At 39.3% G+C, this 20711-nt stretch overlaps 1 protein-coding gene across 1 annotated transcript in view; it reads right to left on the bottom strand.

Moving 5' to 3' along the window:
• Positions 1-20711, bottom strand: part of LOC146459347 (ubiquitin carboxyl-terminal hydrolase 34-like) — a 65056-nt gene that overhangs the window by 35803 nt on the left and 8542 nt on the right. Inside the window, exons 12-33 of the mRNA XM_085089649.1 lie at positions 19619-19865; positions 18446-18611; positions 17067-17433; positions 15798-15925; positions 14650-14924; positions 13967-14121; positions 13120-13227; positions 12284-12383; positions 11696-11781; positions 10831-10901; positions 10029-10161; positions 9463-9711; positions 7727-8846; positions 6695-6819; positions 5679-5909; positions 5338-5396; positions 5035-5155; positions 4399-4488; positions 3577-3679; positions 2595-2764; positions 2090-2155; positions 1098-1244 (exon numbers count right to left, since the gene is read on the bottom strand). Coding sequence (XP_084945775.1) covers positions 1098-1244; positions 2090-2155; positions 2595-2764; positions 3577-3679; positions 4399-4488; positions 5035-5155; positions 5338-5396; positions 5679-5909; positions 6695-6819; positions 7727-8846; positions 9463-9711; positions 10029-10161; positions 10831-10901; positions 11696-11781; positions 12284-12383; positions 13120-13227; positions 13967-14121; positions 14650-14924; positions 15798-15925; positions 17067-17433; positions 18446-18611; positions 19619-19865 — 4317 coding nt within the window. The remainder of the gene's footprint in view (positions 1-1097; positions 1245-2089; positions 2156-2594; positions 2765-3576; positions 3680-4398; positions 4489-5034; positions 5156-5337; positions 5397-5678; positions 5910-6694; positions 6820-7726; positions 8847-9462; positions 9712-10028; positions 10162-10830; positions 10902-11695; positions 11782-12283; positions 12384-13119; positions 13228-13966; positions 14122-14649; positions 14925-15797; positions 15926-17066; positions 17434-18445; positions 18612-19618; positions 19866-20711) is intronic.

Genomic DNA, 20711 nt, shown 5'->3' with positions numbered 1-20711 from the left:
GCGTGCAATGACCACGCTTGCTTGAATTCCGAATGCACTCATTGGACACTGCACGCGTGCTGAACAAGAATGCTGTATCATGACAGACTAGAAACAATAGAAAACTCCCAAAGCACAAACTCAGCCAAAACGCTAAAAATCTTCAATGTTTACTCAAGTTTGGGCTTATAGGAGCTAATTCCACAGTTTTTCAATGACCATGAAATTCAGAATCCGAGTAGTAAGTTAATCAATTGTGGCCCTGAAAAAAAATGAAGGAAAAAAAACTACGAATTTCTAAAAAAATGCTTTTTTTTGTGAGAAGGACTCTGAAACGCTGACAAGCGTCAACCAATAGCTAAAACTATCATTCTATATGTTTGCATTGCTCGAAATCGCGTGCATTTACAAGGCCCGAAAGCTTTTTGCTGACTTGCAGGGACCCATCTGTAATAAAGATCCCCAAAATAAAGGAATAAATCTCATAGTTCATTAGATATAATCGTGTAAAGTTTGCTTATCATTTTTACATAAATTATGAGCTCAATTTGGAAAGCCCTAAATTTCTTGAATTGAGTCTTTGCGATTTTGTTGAAACTCTGTTCAGCTCAAGGCACTAATGCGCACTATGTGTAGCCGAGAGAGGTTTACGAAAAAAAGCCGGCAACAGCAGAATTTCGACCCAGACCTCAAAGGGGCGTGGCACTATAATTACGTGACATTTACTCCGATCGCCAATTTTTTTTTGCTATATTGTAGATTGATCTATATGTTATCCATTCTATGTGTTACACTTTATGATAAAAGTAAAGGCGGGGATACCAGAGAGCTTCAAAGTAGGGTGGTACTGCCAAAAAATAATTGGGTCGAGTCACCTTAAAGGTGAAAAAACTAGATGAAGAAGTAATTGGTATTGGGAGAGAGTTCCAGATTTTGGGACCTTGGAAAAGGACTGTAAATTGCTTAAAATTTGTTTGACAACAATGCGATCGATAGTGGTTGGCTGCTCTGGTACCATAACTATGCACTTAGCTACTAGTTAAAAACAAGTTCAGAAACATTGGAGGTAAAACACTCTTCCTCGTGTTTGATATATTACTTCTAATGTATGATCTCACCAGAGCTGGAGACATTTCTTCTATTTTGCCAATCAAATCAGTAAAGAACTCTGTCATGTCCTTCTGTTCACCAGTGTTGAGTGGCTGCTTGTCCATGGTGTATGTCCTGCAGAACGTTTTGGGGTTGTACGCCTTCCTCTCACTTGCCTTGGAATTGGGGAAAAAAGGTGATGTACAATTGATTAATGTCTCTTAAAATGCAGTATACAACCACTTTATTTGAACAGCTGCTTCATTGCATTACTTTAGAACAGTAATTTAACCCAAAGCACACGCGTGCCATTAACAGCTCGAGTTTATCCTGATGGCCCAAGGATTGAGGATTGCGAAGCTTGCGTGTAGATCCGTATTGAACAGAAAGCTTAAAGTTCTGTTGGATAAACTTTCCACAGTAAATAGATAACAAGGGTCTGTTTCTTAAGAAACTGTGGTGCTGCGTCGGTGGCGAGTAGAAAGAAATGTTTGGCCATCATAAAGAGATTCAAGTGCTGACGTTTCGAGCGTTAGCCCTTCGTCGGAGCGAATCCAAATTACCTTTAGTTATGAACTCTGTTGAGGAAACCAAGTATTTGTTTTCAAAGTACTTACGCTGGGTAATGACAGATATTATGCAACTACTTTCTTTAGGTTTTCTTCTCACTGAACCATTGTACGAGTACTTGTTTTCAACGAGTTGTTCAATAAGAGAAACGGAGACAGCATGAGGTGTCATGTGTTATAAATTTCCTAGTTTTATTTCTCATATTAAAGGGCTGAAACTTTTGTTAACTCACAGTAATAAAACAGCTGAAGGGATAGTGCCAAAAGGGCCTACACGTGTATGTCTATTTTGGGGCAAAATTGTAAAATACACCTAATTTGAACAAAAATGGAACAAGTAATCTAATTTTGAAATGCTCTAAGCAAATTTGGCCTGAAAATGCACATGAGCTATTTCTCCTCTCAGCCCTTCAGTTTCACTGGCACCAGAAAACTTTACAAATACTACTAACCATCAAAAAGCAAAACATCCTTTGCATTTCACGTAAAAGAACCTCGTGCTTTACATCACTGGTGTTCTAAGAGATGAGAAAGGAAACTAGTGAGTAACACACTTTCAAGGCAGCTATTGTAGGAGATAGACACTAACTAAAAGCCACTTGGAACCTTTGCAAAATAATGCCGTTGAGGCAACAACTCAATAAAGGCCAACAAACACATACGCGACATTGTCAAGATGATTGCACCAACAAAAGTTCTAAAGAAAACTCTTTATCTTTCAATCACAGGCATTGTGTTATGTACTGCCTAACCCCTTATAGGCACAAGTCAAGGAATAACATCAGACTGGCAATGGCCTTTTGTGCAAGAAGTTAATGTTTCCAGCTACAAATCTCTAGGACTGTTGGTTTGTGATTGACATACAATGTATGGCTTTTCCATGAACAGTGTTCTCTTGAGCAGGAAACCAAACATACTCCAACGCATGTATTCGGCAGATAATGTATGACTACAAACCGTGGAGTTGAGAATAGCAGCCCTGGCTTGCGGCATCATGTAAAGCTGCTGCATACAGGAAGCCATGTAGCAGGTGGCTCCTAAATTGATCATTCCTACCAGCCCACAGGGTGAACGGCCATTGTCATGAGGCCAATAGTGCCAGCCATAGGAAGAGCGTTTCTTGCCATCTAAATGGAAAGAGTGTAAAATTAGAGTGAGAATAGCAAGTTTATTTTTTTTTCTTAATTGATTGCAACACCACTGTTAACAGGACGTTACTTTCAGGCCCATGCATATTTTTCATGGTAAGTAAAAAAATTACTAATTCACCACTTTTGCAATCTTTAAGAATCAGCATACTGCACCCATACACTACTCAACTTCCTGAATGCAATGATGCTACCCGTAATCCTGAAAGTAATGTTCCCTGCTACTCCCAGGCTACTAATTCACTAACAGTTAAACTCAACAGAAAACACCATTATGGGTACTTTTGTGGAAGAATTGTGTCTATTTTCCTGCTTATTGAATGATCTTGTGATGATGGATCAGCCCAAATAAACTGCACAATTAATTTTGGGTGCGCTAAGTTTGCAGTAACTCCTACACATCAGCGATCAACCACTCCAAAGTAATTACAAACACTACGAAAAATATGCTGTCAAAACAACAGCAATGACACCTCTTTAGTTTCAGAAACTTGTGTGCAGCTCAGTATCATTTAGGTAGAATTAAACAAGAGACAATGTTGTCCAGAGGAACACTGCTCGCAATGCAGGTAGGGCCTTTTGCAGAGGACTATTGTGCTTTTAAAACATCCCTACTGTTTGCGACAGATCATTAAATAATTATGCTAGTCACAGTCAACAATACTTCAATCTCCATTCTTACATGTGTTGTAGCTCAAATTTCATGTAGCTGTAATACCCAAAAGGTACCTTCCCCATACTAAAGACAATTATGCAGGACTTTGCACTTTGTTCATAACAGGAAACCTTACCAGAAATGTGATGCTTCAACAACAGTTTCTGCAGTTCAAGAAAGTTTTCTTTGCAGCCTCGTGCCATCTCTAGGAGGAGATCAAATGCAGCACTTCTTGCAAGCTAAACAAGAAAAGAAAAATAACACTGCCCTTATCTGACTTTGGTAAGTGTTCATGGGTCTAGAAGCCGACACCTGACAACACTTCAAACCCTGTTGGTAGTACTGTACATACCAGGAAGACATTAGCTTTCGTCAGTCCATGATTTTTTTTTTTTATGTAAATAATACAGTACTATTGATCAAAATAGGCTGCTCAGATATCAAGGTAAAAGCTCTTTATTTTGTTTCTGTTTATTTCTTTGTTTGTTGGCCTTTTTTTTCCCAATTGCTGGTTCTTGTTGAAAACTTTCCAAATACAACATTTCAGTAATGAAAACCCGAACAGCTGTATGAGTGCTTGTACACAAAGGATGTGGTAAATAGGCATTAGGAATACCAAACAGAATCACCTGACTGAAAGTCTGACATGCCAACCAATACAACACTGTTCCTCCTCTTTTCATAACTGGCTTCATGTAAATGTCAAGTCAATATATTAGTCGTCATCAAAAAAATGCTTTTCCGATGCTTGGTGCAAATAGCAATTATTTCAATTGCTTTTAAGCTCTAATGGTGTTGATCAGAGTGATTACTAAGGGAAGTAGTGATCACAAGTGCAATCAGTGAAGATGGTAAAGGTTATAGACAAAATCGATTGGCTTTAAAATGGGGTATTAACATTTGGTTAGCAAGAAGCAGGCCTGCATGGCTAGGTAAAAAAGACTAGAGAGGTTGCTACCTTGGATTTGCTGAGTGGTAGGTCTCTCTCATCACAACAATCCTCTGGTAAGGCAAACAAGCAGGAATGGAAAACATCTCGCAAAAACTCCTACAAGACAACAGGTTATGATACATTGGCAAACTGAAACAAACTAATTTATTGTCAATTTATTAAACAGAAGAAAGATCCTCGCAGTTAGTACACAACTAAAGCAGTTGCAAAAAAAGAAGCCTGAAAAAATTCAGGCTTGAATGGGATTCTAACCCATGACCTCTGTGATGCCAGTGCAATACTCTACCAACTGAGCTATCAAGCCAACTGGGAGCTGGTCATATTGTGAGTTCAAAGCTACTGAGCGGTACTTTCCAGCTGTGATGTTTATTATGGTGCACAAGGTGGCCCTAACTTTTGTGGATGAAGATAAATGCTAGCTTTAACCATTCAAATGAAAGCTACTGAGCAGCACCTTCCTGAGGTGCTGTTAATTACAGGATATGACAATGTTCATTGAGTGTGTGGGTGAATTTCACCAGAGTAAAGTGGGGAGGCAAGTGCAGATTCAAATGAAAGCTGTTTGGCAGTACTTTGTTACATGTACATTAATTTAGGGCGTTGAGTTTCTTTCTTTGTTCGACTATTTTGCATGTCACCTACCAGTCCAGCTGGCGACATCTTGAAGGAAGGGTCGTGCCTCATAACAGCAGTGCACAGTTTCAACATGCCACTCAGACCTTCATTTTCATAACTGACATACTTCTGCTTAGTGCGTGGCTGGCTGTTGAAGTAAAAGAAAACCATTCACTTTGTTCAACAGTGAAAGCAATACAGTAATATTTTGCATTTGCATGAATAAAACAGAACACACCACATACATGTAACAGAGGAATAAATTATTAAAGGTGGGATTAAGATTGCATTCTGTAATTTTCTGTATTCTGCATTCATATCCTGACCCACCTGCTTCTTATGTAATTGGCGAGCAGTTTGGCCAGAGAATCCAGGTCGACATCATGATCCTATAAAGACATTCGGTAAGTTACAAACACACAACCAGTTGAGATCTCAAGCAAACAGAACAAAGCTGGACATCCTTTCAGATGAACACGTTGTTTAACTAACCATACCAAACTTATATAGCCCAATTGTGGTCATATTCACTGGGCTGTATTACAATAACTTACTTTAAAGGTCGTAGGTTCCACTCCTGATAGGTTTGACTCCTGATAAGAGCACTCAGATTTCCTTTTTGCGCATATGCCTTTGTCACTTTGAATAGTACATCATTCTGAATAACTTACTTGTTGGCCACCTTCCACTGTCGGCAGACCATCCACGAGTCTGCAAAGAATTGAGAAGTATTCTCGTGCACTTGGCTCTTGCCGCCTTCCATGTGTATTTTCTTTCGACTGCAGAGATTGTGCTAAAGGAAGAGAGTCTAGCAAAGCATCCATCAGCTGTATGAGACAGGAATTTTCTTTGATCAGGCTCAGTCTGTATAATCCACGGCATGCTTCAAATCTAACGCTGGGCTAAAATCAGAAAGAAAATGAAATGTCTCCAGGTATCATAAATTTTGAAAAAGAGAGAAAACAATGTGAGACCTTAACAGCTAGGAAAATTGTACAATACATTAAAGGGGAAGCATCATAGGGTTTTTGGTATCTTTTGTTAAAAACGATGAAATAAGACCTTCAATCAGCTGCCAAATAATTCTAGAATGACGATAGGAAATGGAATTTTTGAAAGGGACAACTCGTGATCTGTTCTAGCACACTGGAAACAAAAATGCGAGAACTTGAAAAACATTAGCCTAACACTTTTCAAGTTTCAATCCACACCGGCCTATTCTGTCTCTAGCCAGAGGCACTAATCGACAGTCGTATTGTACTGGGGTGGTAATTTATAACAAACCTGACAATTATTTCTTTGTTTCTGCTGACAGACAAACATTTTTGGGTTTTGAAATGACAGCAAATTTGCATGATGCTTCCCCTTTAACTAAAATCAATATATACGTAATATATAAAGCAATGTTCAGGAAAATTACATAACGTAAACATACAGTATATAAATGGAAGGAGTAGAAACAAGGTGACGTGAGGACCCATGAAACACAATTCCAATCTATACGAAAATAAAATATTTCAAATGTCTATACTAATGGAAATCATTTATTAACCTGAAAGAATGTCATAATTTTTTTTTTGATCATAGCAAATGCTCATAAATTTGCAGCATCCACTAATACACGTAGTTATTGGCATCAATATTATTTATCAGTAACACACTGTAGATATGTTTTAACTTTTTTTACCTCTTTTGCTAGAAGTACCAGCTGCTGAAGCCAAGGCTTAAAGTTGCTCTGCTGAAGAAGCAAACTCCTAACAGTGCCATCAGTGAAGGCAGCAGATACCAGCAGCGACACAGCATGATGAACAACTAGGAGTGAAGTTAGCACAATCAACTAGAGACACACAGCAAGCCAGTGAAGTACTGCTGCTACATATCAAATGTCTAATTGCCTGAAATTTATCAATCAGTCAATCAACCATGCAATCAGTCAGTCAGACAGTCAGTCAGTCAGACAAGCAGGCAGTCAGTCAGTCAGTCAGTCAGTTAGTCAATCACTCATCCACTTACGTGTAGTCAGTCAGTCAATCAGTCTGATTTTTTCGTGTTTTACTCCTAACAATAACATGCAGATGTGCCAGAAGACTGCCGAGACTTGACAGATATACACATGTACATGTAGTATACAAAGTCATCTACTAAGTCAAACATGGCATTATCAATAATCAAAAGAAGAGAAAACTATTTAACCTTTCCTTTCAACTATCAAATATGACTTGGTACCTTGCAGGATGACAAAATTCTGTACATGTACATTCCACTCATAGTAATGTTGTGATCACTTTGATATTTAAAATGTAACATGTTTGACAAGCTGGTTGAAGAATGAAAAAATAATGCAGCCTGACCTAAGATTAAGTAAGTACATGTATCATACTGTCTTTGACTTACTTTCGAACTCTAAGTGGCTGGTCACCTTCACTTCAGTTACTAGCCATAAAAGCTTGTAGCTAGCTCCTAATAAGAGCCCTAAAAATGCTACAATGTTCACTGTTTTGTTGTGCACTGTACAGTTGTATGCAACATTTGGAAGAAAAGTTGTACAATGTAGGTTTGACTTTAATTGCAAATTTTCAGCATAAATAGGCAAGATTCAGGCAACAGTTGAAAGCAAAACTGTTGTACATTTAGTATGTTATCCAAAACAAAAATGTTGTGAGTTACTTGACCACTTGCAGTCAGTAATGCTGTTCTTCTGACAGGCCACTGAACTCACCTTCACCTCCACTAACTCTGTTTTGGCCTCCATGAATTGGCAATGTGGCCTGATAGGAAATGTGAAGTAGTTTCTCAAGCAGCAAGTTCACATTGAGAATGGACATAAGATTAGAAGACAAGCACTTGATGCAGATTACTTCCTCTTTATCAGTGCTCTTGTACCTGACACGAAACTGACCATCTTTGGTCTGAATTTGCAGTTTCTTTGTGTCACTTTCTGACGACGCAAAAACATCGTCATCATCATCACCACTAAGTTTCATAGTCCCAAACTCGCAGATCAGTTTCAACAGGTGTGCAAGGCATTCCTGGTGCCACTGTGTCCACAGCGAATTTCCTTTCACTTCTAAACAACCAGACATAAGTATCTCATACAAGTGGCACAGTCCTCCTAATTCATTAAACTGAGATCCCCAAGAGAAGGCTTGAGTTTGCGGCACTACCGCCTCCTTTTCGTCCTCGTTGTCCGAGATATCAGAATCACTACTAAGCCTGGAATAAGTGGGCGACAGTTGTGTCTGTGTCTCTTTTAAGGAGTTGTGTATCAAGTCTATTACTTGGAGAGAATATAACAGTTTGTGGGGAAAGTTTGGATCCAATAAGGATTCCCAAACCTTTTCATCAAATTTATCTTTGTCCCCTTTTCCCTGATCCACGTCAGTTCTGTCAGCATTATCTTTAGATTCTGTACGCAAATCTCTTCCAAAGTATCTCAGTTTGTTCAAAACAGATTGGTTTGTTGGTAAAAGAAAAAGAAGTTCCCAAGTGATCCCGCAAAGAAATTCAACCCGACTTTCCATCAAAGGAAGCAACGGGGGCTTTGCATCTTGTTCCATTTCTTCAGACTGTTCCATTACTTCCTCAATAACGACAGTCTCCTGTGATGCTTCAGACACCATTGAAGAACTTGGTAATGACTTCTCAGCTGCATTGCATTTTGAGGCAACAAAACGATCTAAGGCCTCTAAGAAGCCAAAAAGTTGTTCAAAGTATTGTTCTTGCAGAAGAATGATCATAGGTGTGGAGTCCCACTCAGGTGACGGGAGAGAGGAGGAGGGAATGTAGCCACTGTCATGGTGTCTGTCTCTTCTTACAGCTCCGACAGATACAAACACCAGCTGCAATGAAAACAAAGTGCAAATCACTTATGGATTAACGCCGAGTTCTAACAGAAGCAACCTTCCATTGAGATTAAGAAGATTGAGCATTCAAATGAAGCCACGTCTGAGCAAGGTACAGTACCGCTCGAAACTATGGGACCATTTGCACGCGGTAAAACCTCGTCTTTGCCGAACGTGATTGCCGCGAATTCACCGCGGTGGGACGAAAACCGCAACCGCGGCAAAGACGAAAGCAACCGAAAGCCGCGGGGAATTAGATGCGGCAATGCCTCGGTAAAAATACAATAATGACTAATTACTATTGTCAGGGTATTGTCAAACATTATCTCACCTTTCATCCCAAAGGAGCCCTCAAACGAAAGAATTTGTAAAGACTCACCGAGTCGGAAACCGAACGCCCGATAACAATTCGTTTGGCAGTCACTGACGAAAGTTTCTTTTCTGCATTTGGGACATGTTCAGTTTTTATCACGTTACAGGCAATAATCACAGAGCAAAAGACATAGTTTCAGTTTAATTCCTGCTGTTTACGCCACATTCGTTTGATAAACCTCCTGATAACCCTTCCTACTACTGTATTAGCGTTAAAATTTACAACTTTTCTCTACTGCACCTGTAAGTCTTTGAAACCAACTTCAGCAAGAGTCTTTTCGTCCAAGTCAGGCGTTAGTTCATGTCCCTGAGATATGAGTCTGAATGGAGGATGTAGTTGGGGAGAGAAAGGTGAGAGAGGAGTGTGTTGTGATGAGCCATCTCTTATCTGAGGGTCCTTCTTTAGCTTCTCCTGTAGTTGTTTGCACCAAAATGTCACTTCTGCACGGAGGTCAGCGACAAGATCTGAAGAATTCATCTCAAATGTACCCTACATAAACAAACAAAGCCAAAGGTCAAAACACAAAAATAATAGAAGTTAAAACCAAAGATGTTTTCTGTATACACTTCATTAAAAAAAAAAACATTGTTATGCTACATCAAGTAAGCATTAAGTCCATAGAACATTAGAAGGTTGTTGGAAGACTGAAGGAGAGTTTGAAAACCCAAATGGCAAAATGGCATGGCATGAGGTAGAGTGGCTTTGAGTACAAAATTAATCACATTGTGTGGAATATTAAACTCAATACAACAGGAGATGGGCTGCAGAAGGGGAACACATGTGCACTTCCTTATTACTGCACATACCTTGTCTGAAAGGCCAGCTGGTTGGCACATGACTCTGATGGGGTAATGCTTCTCTGTGGGCCTCTGCACTTTCTGTTGATGGCAGGTAATTCCTCTTCCTTCTAGCCACCATAGTCGCAAATGAAATGCAAATCTATGTAAAAGCAAATATATAATAATTAAGTGGCCATCACTTGTGTACATGTGACGTGCCACTTCTATAATGTAGTACATGTAATACACTTTCTTTTTTTGTTGTCGTCTTTTCTTTTTCTGTATTTTTTAATGTCAGTAACCCACCCCAGACCTCCAGGTGTCGCTAGGTCAACATAACGGTCTGGCAGTAGCGAGTTTTAGTCCCCATCAGGGCAGAAAAACTGTTTCTTTTTTAAATACTGCAGAGACTCCAAAATATTTCAAAAAGAAAAATTAATTTTTAAAAGATTCAAAAAGAAAATTAAGGCAAAAATGACAGCCACGCCAGGAAGCTGGGCAAGAGCGTTTTCACACGGCAAATTTCAGGTGAATGAGATTATATGTAGGAAATCCTAAAACAAATGCACCGGAGCTAAAAGCAGGTACACTGTAGTTGCCCGCTTCAGCTGAAAAAGCTGAATGCATGGGAAGATTGAAACAGTGCAAAGTTTATATCATTTTACATTATGAATGTACTTATGAAGTGAATTATCCCATACAAAGTTTATACATCAACAGCAGGTTTCTGGGGTAAAAATTTGCCACTTATTAATATAAGCCTCAATGGCTTCTTCTTCATTGCAAACCTGGTTAGGAAGTTTGACATGTAAGAAACAGGTGTACAAACCTTCTCTTAAAGCTCTCAATGTGACTCTTAAGAAGGAGCAATCCTCTCTCCATTATCTGTAGGTTTTGTTCCTAACAAAAAACAACAGCCTATTACACCAGGCCAAAACAACTAACAGGCAAGGAATCAAGGGAAGAAACTGTCATTACACTGATCTTTATCCTAACAGCAAGTACATGTATGTTTAATATTCCAACAAATTGTCAATTGTCTTGACTTGAATCCAAGCTGTTCTGACTTATTCTCCTTAGTCTTAGTTAAACAGAGGTACAACTCAACATAACTTAGGAAAAACCAAAGAACACTTGCACTTGATCAACTTAATAAGGGCCAAGCAATAGACAGGCAACACAATCTTCCTCTTGCAACTTGTCATGTAACAAATGTTGTGCTGCATGTTGCCATTGTTTGCTGTGCACATTCAACCACCTCAGCACGCAACAAAATTGAAAATTTGTTGTGTATGAAGGTGGTGATACAGACAATGGTATTGCAGCTTGCAGCTTGCAATACCACATTTGTTGTACAACTTGCACAAAAATGTTACCCGTATACCTTGACCTTAAATCAAAAGTTAATAATCATATACAATTACAGACCAACTTATATTGCCTTGCATTGAGCTGACAAAATGTCAAATCCTCCAAACAAGATGCGAGAAAGTAATAATTGCAAGTCAGTGCAAGTGTATACACTAGTCAGGTAGAAGCAAGATTTTGGCAACACCAAACAAAGGTCTCAGAAAGGGAAAGAGAAACTGTATTGAATGGGATCTACCTTGTACATGTATGTGAATGAAAGGCAATAACTGAAATGTGTAGGCTAGATTGTACAAAACATCAAGAAAAACAGGCAAGAAAAGTACCATGCTTAGCTGCTGTGAGGCACTTCCGATGATTGTCATGCATCTGCCAATGAATTCATCTTCAAACTTCAAGCTTCCCCCATTTGCTGATTAAATAACAAAAATATTCCTGACATCAATACAGCAATAGCTTGTCTTCCACTTGGACCATAACCATGAAGGACAGTTAAATAATTCACAACATTTAGACCAAGCCAAAGAAAACTTTGGTCTAAAATGAGTTTTAAGGGGCTTGGATGTAATAAATTTTTACCACTCCACAAAATAAAAAAAAACAACAACAACAACAACAACAAAACATACACTTGCACCAATGGAAATCTAAACAGGACAGCCCTGTTTTGTTTGAAAACAAAAACAAAACAAATATCAAACACTCTAAAGAGTGTTTTTATCTGATTTCCAAACACCTCAAAGTTCATAAAAAACTAACTGGGGACTTGTTTTTTTAATCCACTTTTTCTGGCATTTGGAAATCAGGTAAAACAGTCAAGATTTCCAGAGTTTGATATATTTATTTACTTAACAACTGCCTTGACAATTCTATCCATAAGAAGTAAGTGTCATAGTGTGCAATTTTTTTCTTACCGTTGATATAGAGAGAGTTCAGGTATGAGATGGCTGCCCAGCTGACCTCTGTAGACCTGGCCTGTACAGCAATGTTCCACAACTGATCTATACCGCATGGCTACAGGAAGAAAACAACCCCTACATGTATAACATGCAACCACATAATAACTGAGTACTATTCTTATGCGACTAATTAAATGGAATTCAAACAAGGTAAACCTCAGGCCCCAGTTGTTCAAAGGCCGGATAACTTTATCCGCTGGATAAGGCACTATTCGGGGTGTAAAATATACTTCACGTTAAACGTTGTCCAAGGTTTTCGTACACTACTAAACTAGACTGTGGTTAGAGGGTGCGTATTTGCTTGTACACGACGAAATACTGTAATCTTTGCACAGATTGAAACTGTCGGATAGTGACTTATCCACTGGATAAAGTTATCCGGCCTTTGAACAACTGGGGCCAGGACAATATAGTGCCAGTCAGTGGTAGACTCCCATTCTCGTAGGTAAGCATGGTTAAGTTACATGTACATAATTATTCCACTGACTCTGTAGTGCGATGGTGCTGGGTGGTTGGCACTCACAGGGTTGCAATGGTTACCTCCACTGCAGTCTCCCCTTCTCCACTTTACACCCAACTGCCCTTCTTAGCACCACTTCCCAAGCTTATCAAATTATTGCTTTAGGGTAAGCTCAAATTATTTTTTGTAGCATGCAAATTATATTGAACCTCAATTTATTTTTTGAGGGGTGTGGGGGGGGGGGGGGCTGGATTTGGATGCAACAGAAAAGTAAACATTATTGTTCAACAATACCTTAGCAGGAGCAAGTATAATTATTATTCAACAATACCTTAGCAGGAGCACAGGGTTTCACATCAGAGTATTTAAACAACTTGTAGAGCTGCTGGAGAAGATGCAGGCCGGTCATGGAAAACTTCTCAGGCGGCAGTGATGGCAGCTGTTAACATGATTTTATTTGCTGTGAGTTTTTTTTTTTATCATATTAATACCACATGCAAAATGGTGATAATATATTATAGTCATACAGTGGAACCCTGATTTAACGATCTTTGATCTAATGATATTCCTGATTTAAGGATTAACATTCTGTGTCCCGGCAAAAGTTATTTATAAATCGGGAGTTCGTTTACAACGATATCCTGATTTAACGATATGATTTTGCTGCCCCCTCGCCATATGGTAAAATCGAGGTTCCACTGTATTTAGGTAGTAAATTAAAACCCATGTGAAAACAGTAACATATGCTTGAACTTCAAAAATGTCAGACATTATTTACACGCAAATTGGGAAAAATGTCTTTTAACAACTACACAGAAGCCTCTTATACGAGTTTTTAAGAGGGTAATTCATTGACAACATGATGCTAAGTGTACAAAATGTAGATCACAGAGTTTGTTGTAATGTGCAACTTTGCTACCCAAAAAATAAATAATTTTATGTGAAGATTGTACGGTAAAACAAACTCCAGCAGACAATTATATCTAAATGTAAAACGTCCCAGACTGATTAATTCAGTTTCTGATCTTCCAGCAATCACATAATTAAAAAAAATTATCACAACATACAAGATGTGGATTAATTTTAACTCTGTACATTCACTCAGTTGTTTTATAATCTCAATGCAAAAAGCCTGTTACTTAAGCTTGAAAATTTCATGTACAAATTATACACTGTACCTTTTCCGTAAAAATATACTGCAGAGCAGAGGCATCCAAAGCATGAAACTCTTTGCTCTGAGCCTGTTGTAAAAACCACTCCATTGTGTCATCAGAACTGTCTGAATCACATACTAAACAGTGCCACAGGACATCAACTTGACTAGCACTCAACTCTGAAATGGAATATAGAGCATACCGTACGATCATTCACTTGCGTCATGAATTTATCAAGCACCACTGATATTTGAAATGACTTGTCCATCACAACCTTGAATGTACCAATCAGTGTCCAGCTTCAAGAGGGGGGGGGGGGGGAGGAGTAAGTAATAGGTGCCAGACTTACAAAAAAAATGGAACTGAAACAGTCAAGTTAATCACATTTGCTACAGCTGTACTAAAGGCACTTAAAATGAAAAGCATGTTCTGTTGTTCCATTACTTGTTTTTCTCCTCTTCCACTTGACTTGCCTGGGCAATGGTCAGTTCATGTACAATTTGACATCACTACATATTGTAATCGAGATGGTACATATAAAATCAAAGATGGCGGGTACATTTGTATCCCATAAAATAGGTGAAAACCTCTCACAAAAAGAAGCTTCTGAAGAGAAAGTCCTGGAAACACCCTACAAAGCAATCAAATAATTTTATTTTCAATCCTCTATTAAAAGAGATAATGAAAGATGGCATCACAAAACTCACTGAAATCCTGTTGCGACAGTTCACAAGAGAATACAGATGATAGGTACTGCAGCCTAGCCTGGACCTCTTCCATTGGGCTGTAAAGAGAATTACTAGCGACATCACCCCTATGCAGGCTTTCCACAAAATGAGTAACATTGTCAAAGAAGAGCTCCATCATGTTAAGCTCTCTGCTGGCCCATGCTGTCACCCAGTGCGGGCCATGTCCACTGGCGACAAACTGCTGAAATGAACTGAACAGTTTGGGTAGCAGTTGAATGGACATTACCACAGACCTGGAAAAACAATAACAAAACAATCACTATGTACTGTACATGTATATCCAGGGATGTTACTAAGAGCTGGCTACTGATAAGTTTCGGTGTCTGAGAGAGATCTTATCGCCAGCTGAAATTTGAACGGGACACAAAATTAATACCAGTAAAGAAGCACAGTGCAAAACAGCAGGCTGGGTTTAGTAATGAGCCTGGTGCTTAATTAACTACATGTACATCCCTATACCACTTAAGTAACCACTTCAAACCTACAAAGCGACAGTCAAAGAGTACACAGAGATAGACCACAGTACATCACTGCCCTAAGGGTTTAGAGATTCCATTTTAAAAACGCCCAGAGCATGTTACAGGGAATGAATAACAACAGTGATTGTATTGGAGGAAAGTTGAATTGATGGTCAAATAAAAAAAAAACTTGGAACCATAAACTAGGCCAAACAGTTTTCTAGCCAAATGTCAGGGATTTAATTGGTGGGGTACAAAGATTGCAAACCTGTTTTTAACTTTCCCTACACACATGTACATGTACTGTATGTATTTGTCTGTGAAAACCTGTCAAACTCTGCAGAGACCCTGCAAGAAGACATTTACATGTACAGCCGAAAAAAAGTGTATGTTGAATACTATTTTTTCTGCTGCACTAAAATGATATCATCCATTACATGTATAAGGTGATTTTTACTCTTCACTACAGAGTAAGTTATGGCTCAAACTCTTCACTGTACTGTGGCCTTTCATCCAAATGCTATGGAGCAGTGCTTCGCTGGACACCATTTACTTGTTACATTCAGTTCAGGTAAACTTGTAAAAATAATGTGACTTTGTGCATTGGCATGCTAGAGTAGTAAAGGTGTACAAGGTAGCTGTATGCACCTGTTTGCAGCCAAGTTTGCGACACAACCCTCAATGAACTTCATCCTGATCTTCTTTTCCCCCGTGTAACAAATCAACTGACACAGAAGTTTTTCTGCCTCCTGGACCAACCCATCACCCAAGTGGATCTGAAATAAAACAAATGTTTTAAATAACAAAGTCACTGACTACAGTGTTATTTTTGAGTTAGTGACTTTTGTTGGGCATGTACTGTACATCATTCCAGAAAGAGAGGGTTCTCAGGTCAAAAACCTGAGAAAGCTCGCTTCCTGGCCTGACAAAATGAATGATAAACTTTTTATAAGAAGATTTGGACAGAACCACTCCTATTGACCCTATTGATCATTCTCCATTCCCCATTCTTCATTAGAGACATTACGGCGAACAACAAACAGCAGGATTGACCGTATGACTATGACCCCATTTGGTTCTCAGTGTTTTCAGTTTCTCAGTAAAATTGAGAGCATTAGCATCAAAGGTCAGAATGATTTTGCTGTATTCTCACCTACACTATGTACTGTATGTACAGTCAACTCCCTTTATTGCGGACACCCTCGCGACCACAAGTTACTGCCCTTAATAGCAAGAATCCGTAATAACGGGAACTAATTTCAGTCAGACGTCTGTAATTTTGCCTGGGATTTAGTTGCTGTCTGTTTTATCGCGGTGTCAGTAACAGTGAAGGATCCGCAAGGTGAGAGTTGACTGTACTCATTTTCACAAGAATACGAAAACATTTGTGGTTATGTCATAACCACGAATGTTATGTCTGCCGTTTGCGGTAAATGCAATTCTAAATCTCCCTATTGACTCCTTGACTTTGAAAGTTATCTGGAACACTGCCACAATAACCATCTCAGCTGAACCTGGTATCTAACTGGCCCATTTACATGAACGACATTTTGTACACGGTACAGCTGTACCTCATTAATGGTTTTTTCTACCCGGATTTCAAAGTATTTTTGTCCATCATAACAATCACCAGTCTTGTATCTATCATGTCTATTCTGACTAACTTTAATCTAACTCAGAGCAAGAAAAACAATTCACAATGTGCCCTCTACATGTACACTTAACTGTAAATCTGGAACAGCAATTTCAAGTTCGTTTAATGATCTCCCAAGAACTCAGAGGCTTACATGTACATCACTTCACGCTCTTTGCAGTGGAAACTATGTTGTGGGTTGTGTGTGACTTTAACCTTACCTTAACAAATTCACATGTAAAAACTAAAACAAAACTCAAGTTTACAAAAAAGCCAGTACTTACAGCTTTATCATCTTGAATCAGATCCCAGAGTAAAGTCTTCCCTTCCTCGCACACTGAATTCAAATCAAACCCTAAGCTCCTCTCTCGTTCATCTCCCTCATCCTGCATGACACGTAAGGCAGCCACCGTCTTTAGCTGCGTCAGTTCATCTTCAACGCCCTCTGCGTCAAACTCATCCAGGTCCCGCCTGTCTGATAAGGAGCTGCCCCGACTGTTTGTGCAGCTGGTGCTGTCAATATCAGCATCCTCTCCACCTGTTTTCTCTTGACTGGAGTAATCTTCTGTCTGTCCAGGGTACGACTGTCTGAGGTCGGGAGGGTGTGGCAGCTCCTCTGTCTCCATATCAGCACTCCCTTGTGAGGAGAGACTGAAGAGAAAAAACATTTATGTTCCTATTGTTAACATCACCATAGAAATTCATTTCCTCTATCACTGTCCCTTTCTTATTCTTGCATCCCATGCTTCCCCTTACAACAAACCCTGATACTCAATTATGTGAAAATAATGGTAAATCTTTTCACCTGCCAGTCTGCTGTTTGAGGTATTTTGAAAGCACTCATAAATACCTAAAGGCCAGTTTTCCTAACCCTTTTCTATATTTCAGCTTGTGAAATCCCTACCCTTTCATATACATGTACCACCAGCCTGACAAAGGTACCCCATTCAGGCAGAGCCTCCCAACATCTAGTCCACTATAATTTATGAAGTACCCCCCTCCCCCTAGAGCACTCACGATCCAGGGAATGTTGACAAAGTAGACGTGAGCAAAAGCAGCTATCAGCCATTGGGAAAAAGAATCAAACATGGCAAAAATGGAAACTAGTCAACTACAGTGTCGTAAATAAATCACTATGAACAGGCCAGGCCAAACATTCTCACATGAACATCTTACATGTACATGTAGCTTGGTCGAAAAGATGACAGGGTATACAATTTTCAGATCATAAGATCTGACATGGAGACAGAAATTTGCATGGAAACCAAACACCCTGTCATTTGTATCAGCATTCCTCAGTGTATTGGCTTGTATCAGCACTGGCGTTTCATTAATGATCAGTGTCCGTATGCAGCAATCCTGGCTGCTGGTATCATAGGAGGGGTCGTGGTCCGCAGTCGCCTGTGGTAGTCTATGGCATGCCATCACACGTGCTCTCAGTGGCACTGCATTTGTGCTTGCGTGTTTGTTGTGCAGGTATTTCCATTAAGCCTAGGGCTTCAGTGTGATGGGTGCCTAGTTAGGCATGGGCGAGCGGGGCTTGTAGCTGGGCTGCAGGTAGGGCAGGTTATTGGGTGTTCTACCACTTGCGAATTAAGCATTAAACATTTATGCAAATGACATTTTGTTATTTTCAAGTGGAAAGAGCAATACATGTACATACTGGGTATATTTTTGCCGACGGGCCATAGGTGATCCATCCATATCAAGCTGTTCTCCGTCACAGCTGATGTCACTCAAGCTTCCGCTCCTGCTGCTGCTCTGGCTAAGGCTCGCTGTGCGACTGAATTTCCTCTGCATTGCTGAAGCTACTGCTGCACTGGTACTGGCTAAGATAACAAACGTTTACAGTAAGTTCACTTGTGGGCAATCATACAGATCTCATACCACAGTTGGACCTACTTAACAAGACACTTGTTGAAGATGGTGTCTGTGGAAGAAATTCTATTAACAGGTGATTTGAAATCCACTGCTCTGTTAACTTTGTACAGTAAGATGGTGTCTCTAGATGGAATCCTTTTAACTAGTGATTTGAAAAGTACAGTTCTGTTTACTTTGTACTAACAGTAAGATGGTGTCTGTGGATGAATCCTTAAAACTACAGACCAGTTTACTTAGAACAGTAAGATGGTACACACATCTGTGAATGAAATCCTTTTAACTAGGATTTGAAAAAGTTCTACAGTTTTGTTTACTTAGTACAGTAAGATGGTGTTTGAAGATGAAATCCTTTTAACCACTAATTTGAAAACTACAGCTGTAGTACAAGTACTTCCTACGGTCCTGTTTAACACATTGCATGAGGATTGCATGAGGTGGTTTTACTTTTGAGTCTATGGACAGAAACCTAAAGAGTAACCATTGAAATGAAAGCTACAGTGTATACAGTGTATGAACTGTGTATTACTATTTAGAACTACTATTAGATACTACAGAATTACTCCTAAGGTCAGATTATTGCAATGAAACATAGCAAGCAAATTCATCGTCTCACTGTCATTTTTGTTATTAATTAAGTGCTGCTCGTTGCCGTGAAAACAGGAACACTGAAAGTTTAAATACAACTTTTCTTCTCGGTATGTTTGTTTGGAATTGCTCCAGGGCCTTATCCGCATTTAAAGGGATGAAAAGTAGTCCCTTTGTAGAACAGCACTGCATGATCTGACATTGAGTGAAGACAAAAATTACAACATTATTGCAATAGTTTTACTTGAATGGTATCAATAATTAATATCACTGGTATTTCAACTATCACAGTAATATCTCAATAGTCACCCCTAACTTATTGCAGGGAGGAGGTTTTGGTTTACTTAGCATGTATTTCAGTGACACTTACTTGATGCCAGTGGTCCATGGACAGGGCTGGTGGTATGCACAGATGGTCCAGCATCAGGCCCTGTTGAAGCCAACCCCGCCCTCCAGACAATTCTGATCAAAACAGAAGCCAGGTAGAGTGTCTGTCGTGTGTGTACCATGGGCGGCAGCTTGGATACCAAGTCCAGCAGGTATAGGATTGATGGCATGTCCATGTGCTTTGTGAGAACTGTTAGCAGGTCATGGACGTAGCGGCTCGCATGCTTGAGCTGTAAATTAAGACAGAGTAAAGAATCACTTTATTTAAGTGTCACTGTATTTAGTGCATAGCACTAATTGAAGACACCCACCAGATCGAATTGGAATTATTTTGGAAAATGTTGGTTTTTGAGGAGAAGGGAATACTGGGGCACTTACCATTAATACGCAAACCACCCAGATGGAAATTTGCGGCATAAATACAAAATGATTTAGCTTGTCTAACAGAAGATGGATAACATGTAAAATGTATGAACATCAGCTGAAAATCCCTAAAGGAGTAATAATCATCAATGCATCACTTTGACCAGAAGCCCATAATTTTAGGATTACTCCAAATGGAATGATGCGTCCCATTTGATTTTCCAACTGGAATTTCCGGGTTTCCCATGTAAATGGTAAGCACCCCTGGAGTACCCAGAGAACAACCTCTCAGAGCAAGGACAAGAACCAACAACAAACTCAACCCATACACATGTATGACGTTGAGTCTGGGAATCGAACCCAAGCCATATTGGCGGGAGGCGAGTCCTCTTATCACCAGAAATCACAGAACCCTTCTGTTTTTAACAAATGAACAGACTTGATGTATCTATGCAAGTATCTTGATAAACAAGATCCAAATGTGATTTTGTATAATGTACTAATAATTATTTTATAAATTGTGGAGCATACATTGTAATCTCTCCTTTTGCTCTAACATGCATGTACATTAATTATTTTTCACCAACTGCTAATTAATAAATACATGTACATTGTAATTATGTTTCACACATTTCATGCTGTACCATGACAACATTGAGGTGAAAGTAAGTGGAAGCTACAACTGTACCAACGACACTGGCTAACTATGCAAG

Source organism: Pavona decussata, unplaced genomic scaffold (assembly GCF_977016875.1).
Source record: "Pavona decussata unplaced genomic scaffold, jaPavDecu1.1 SCAFFOLD_220, whole genome shotgun sequence".
NCBI lineage: Eukaryota > Metazoa > Cnidaria > Anthozoa > Scleractinia > Agariciidae > Pavona > Pavona decussata.
This window is presented reverse-complemented; position numbering and strand designations above follow the sequence as displayed.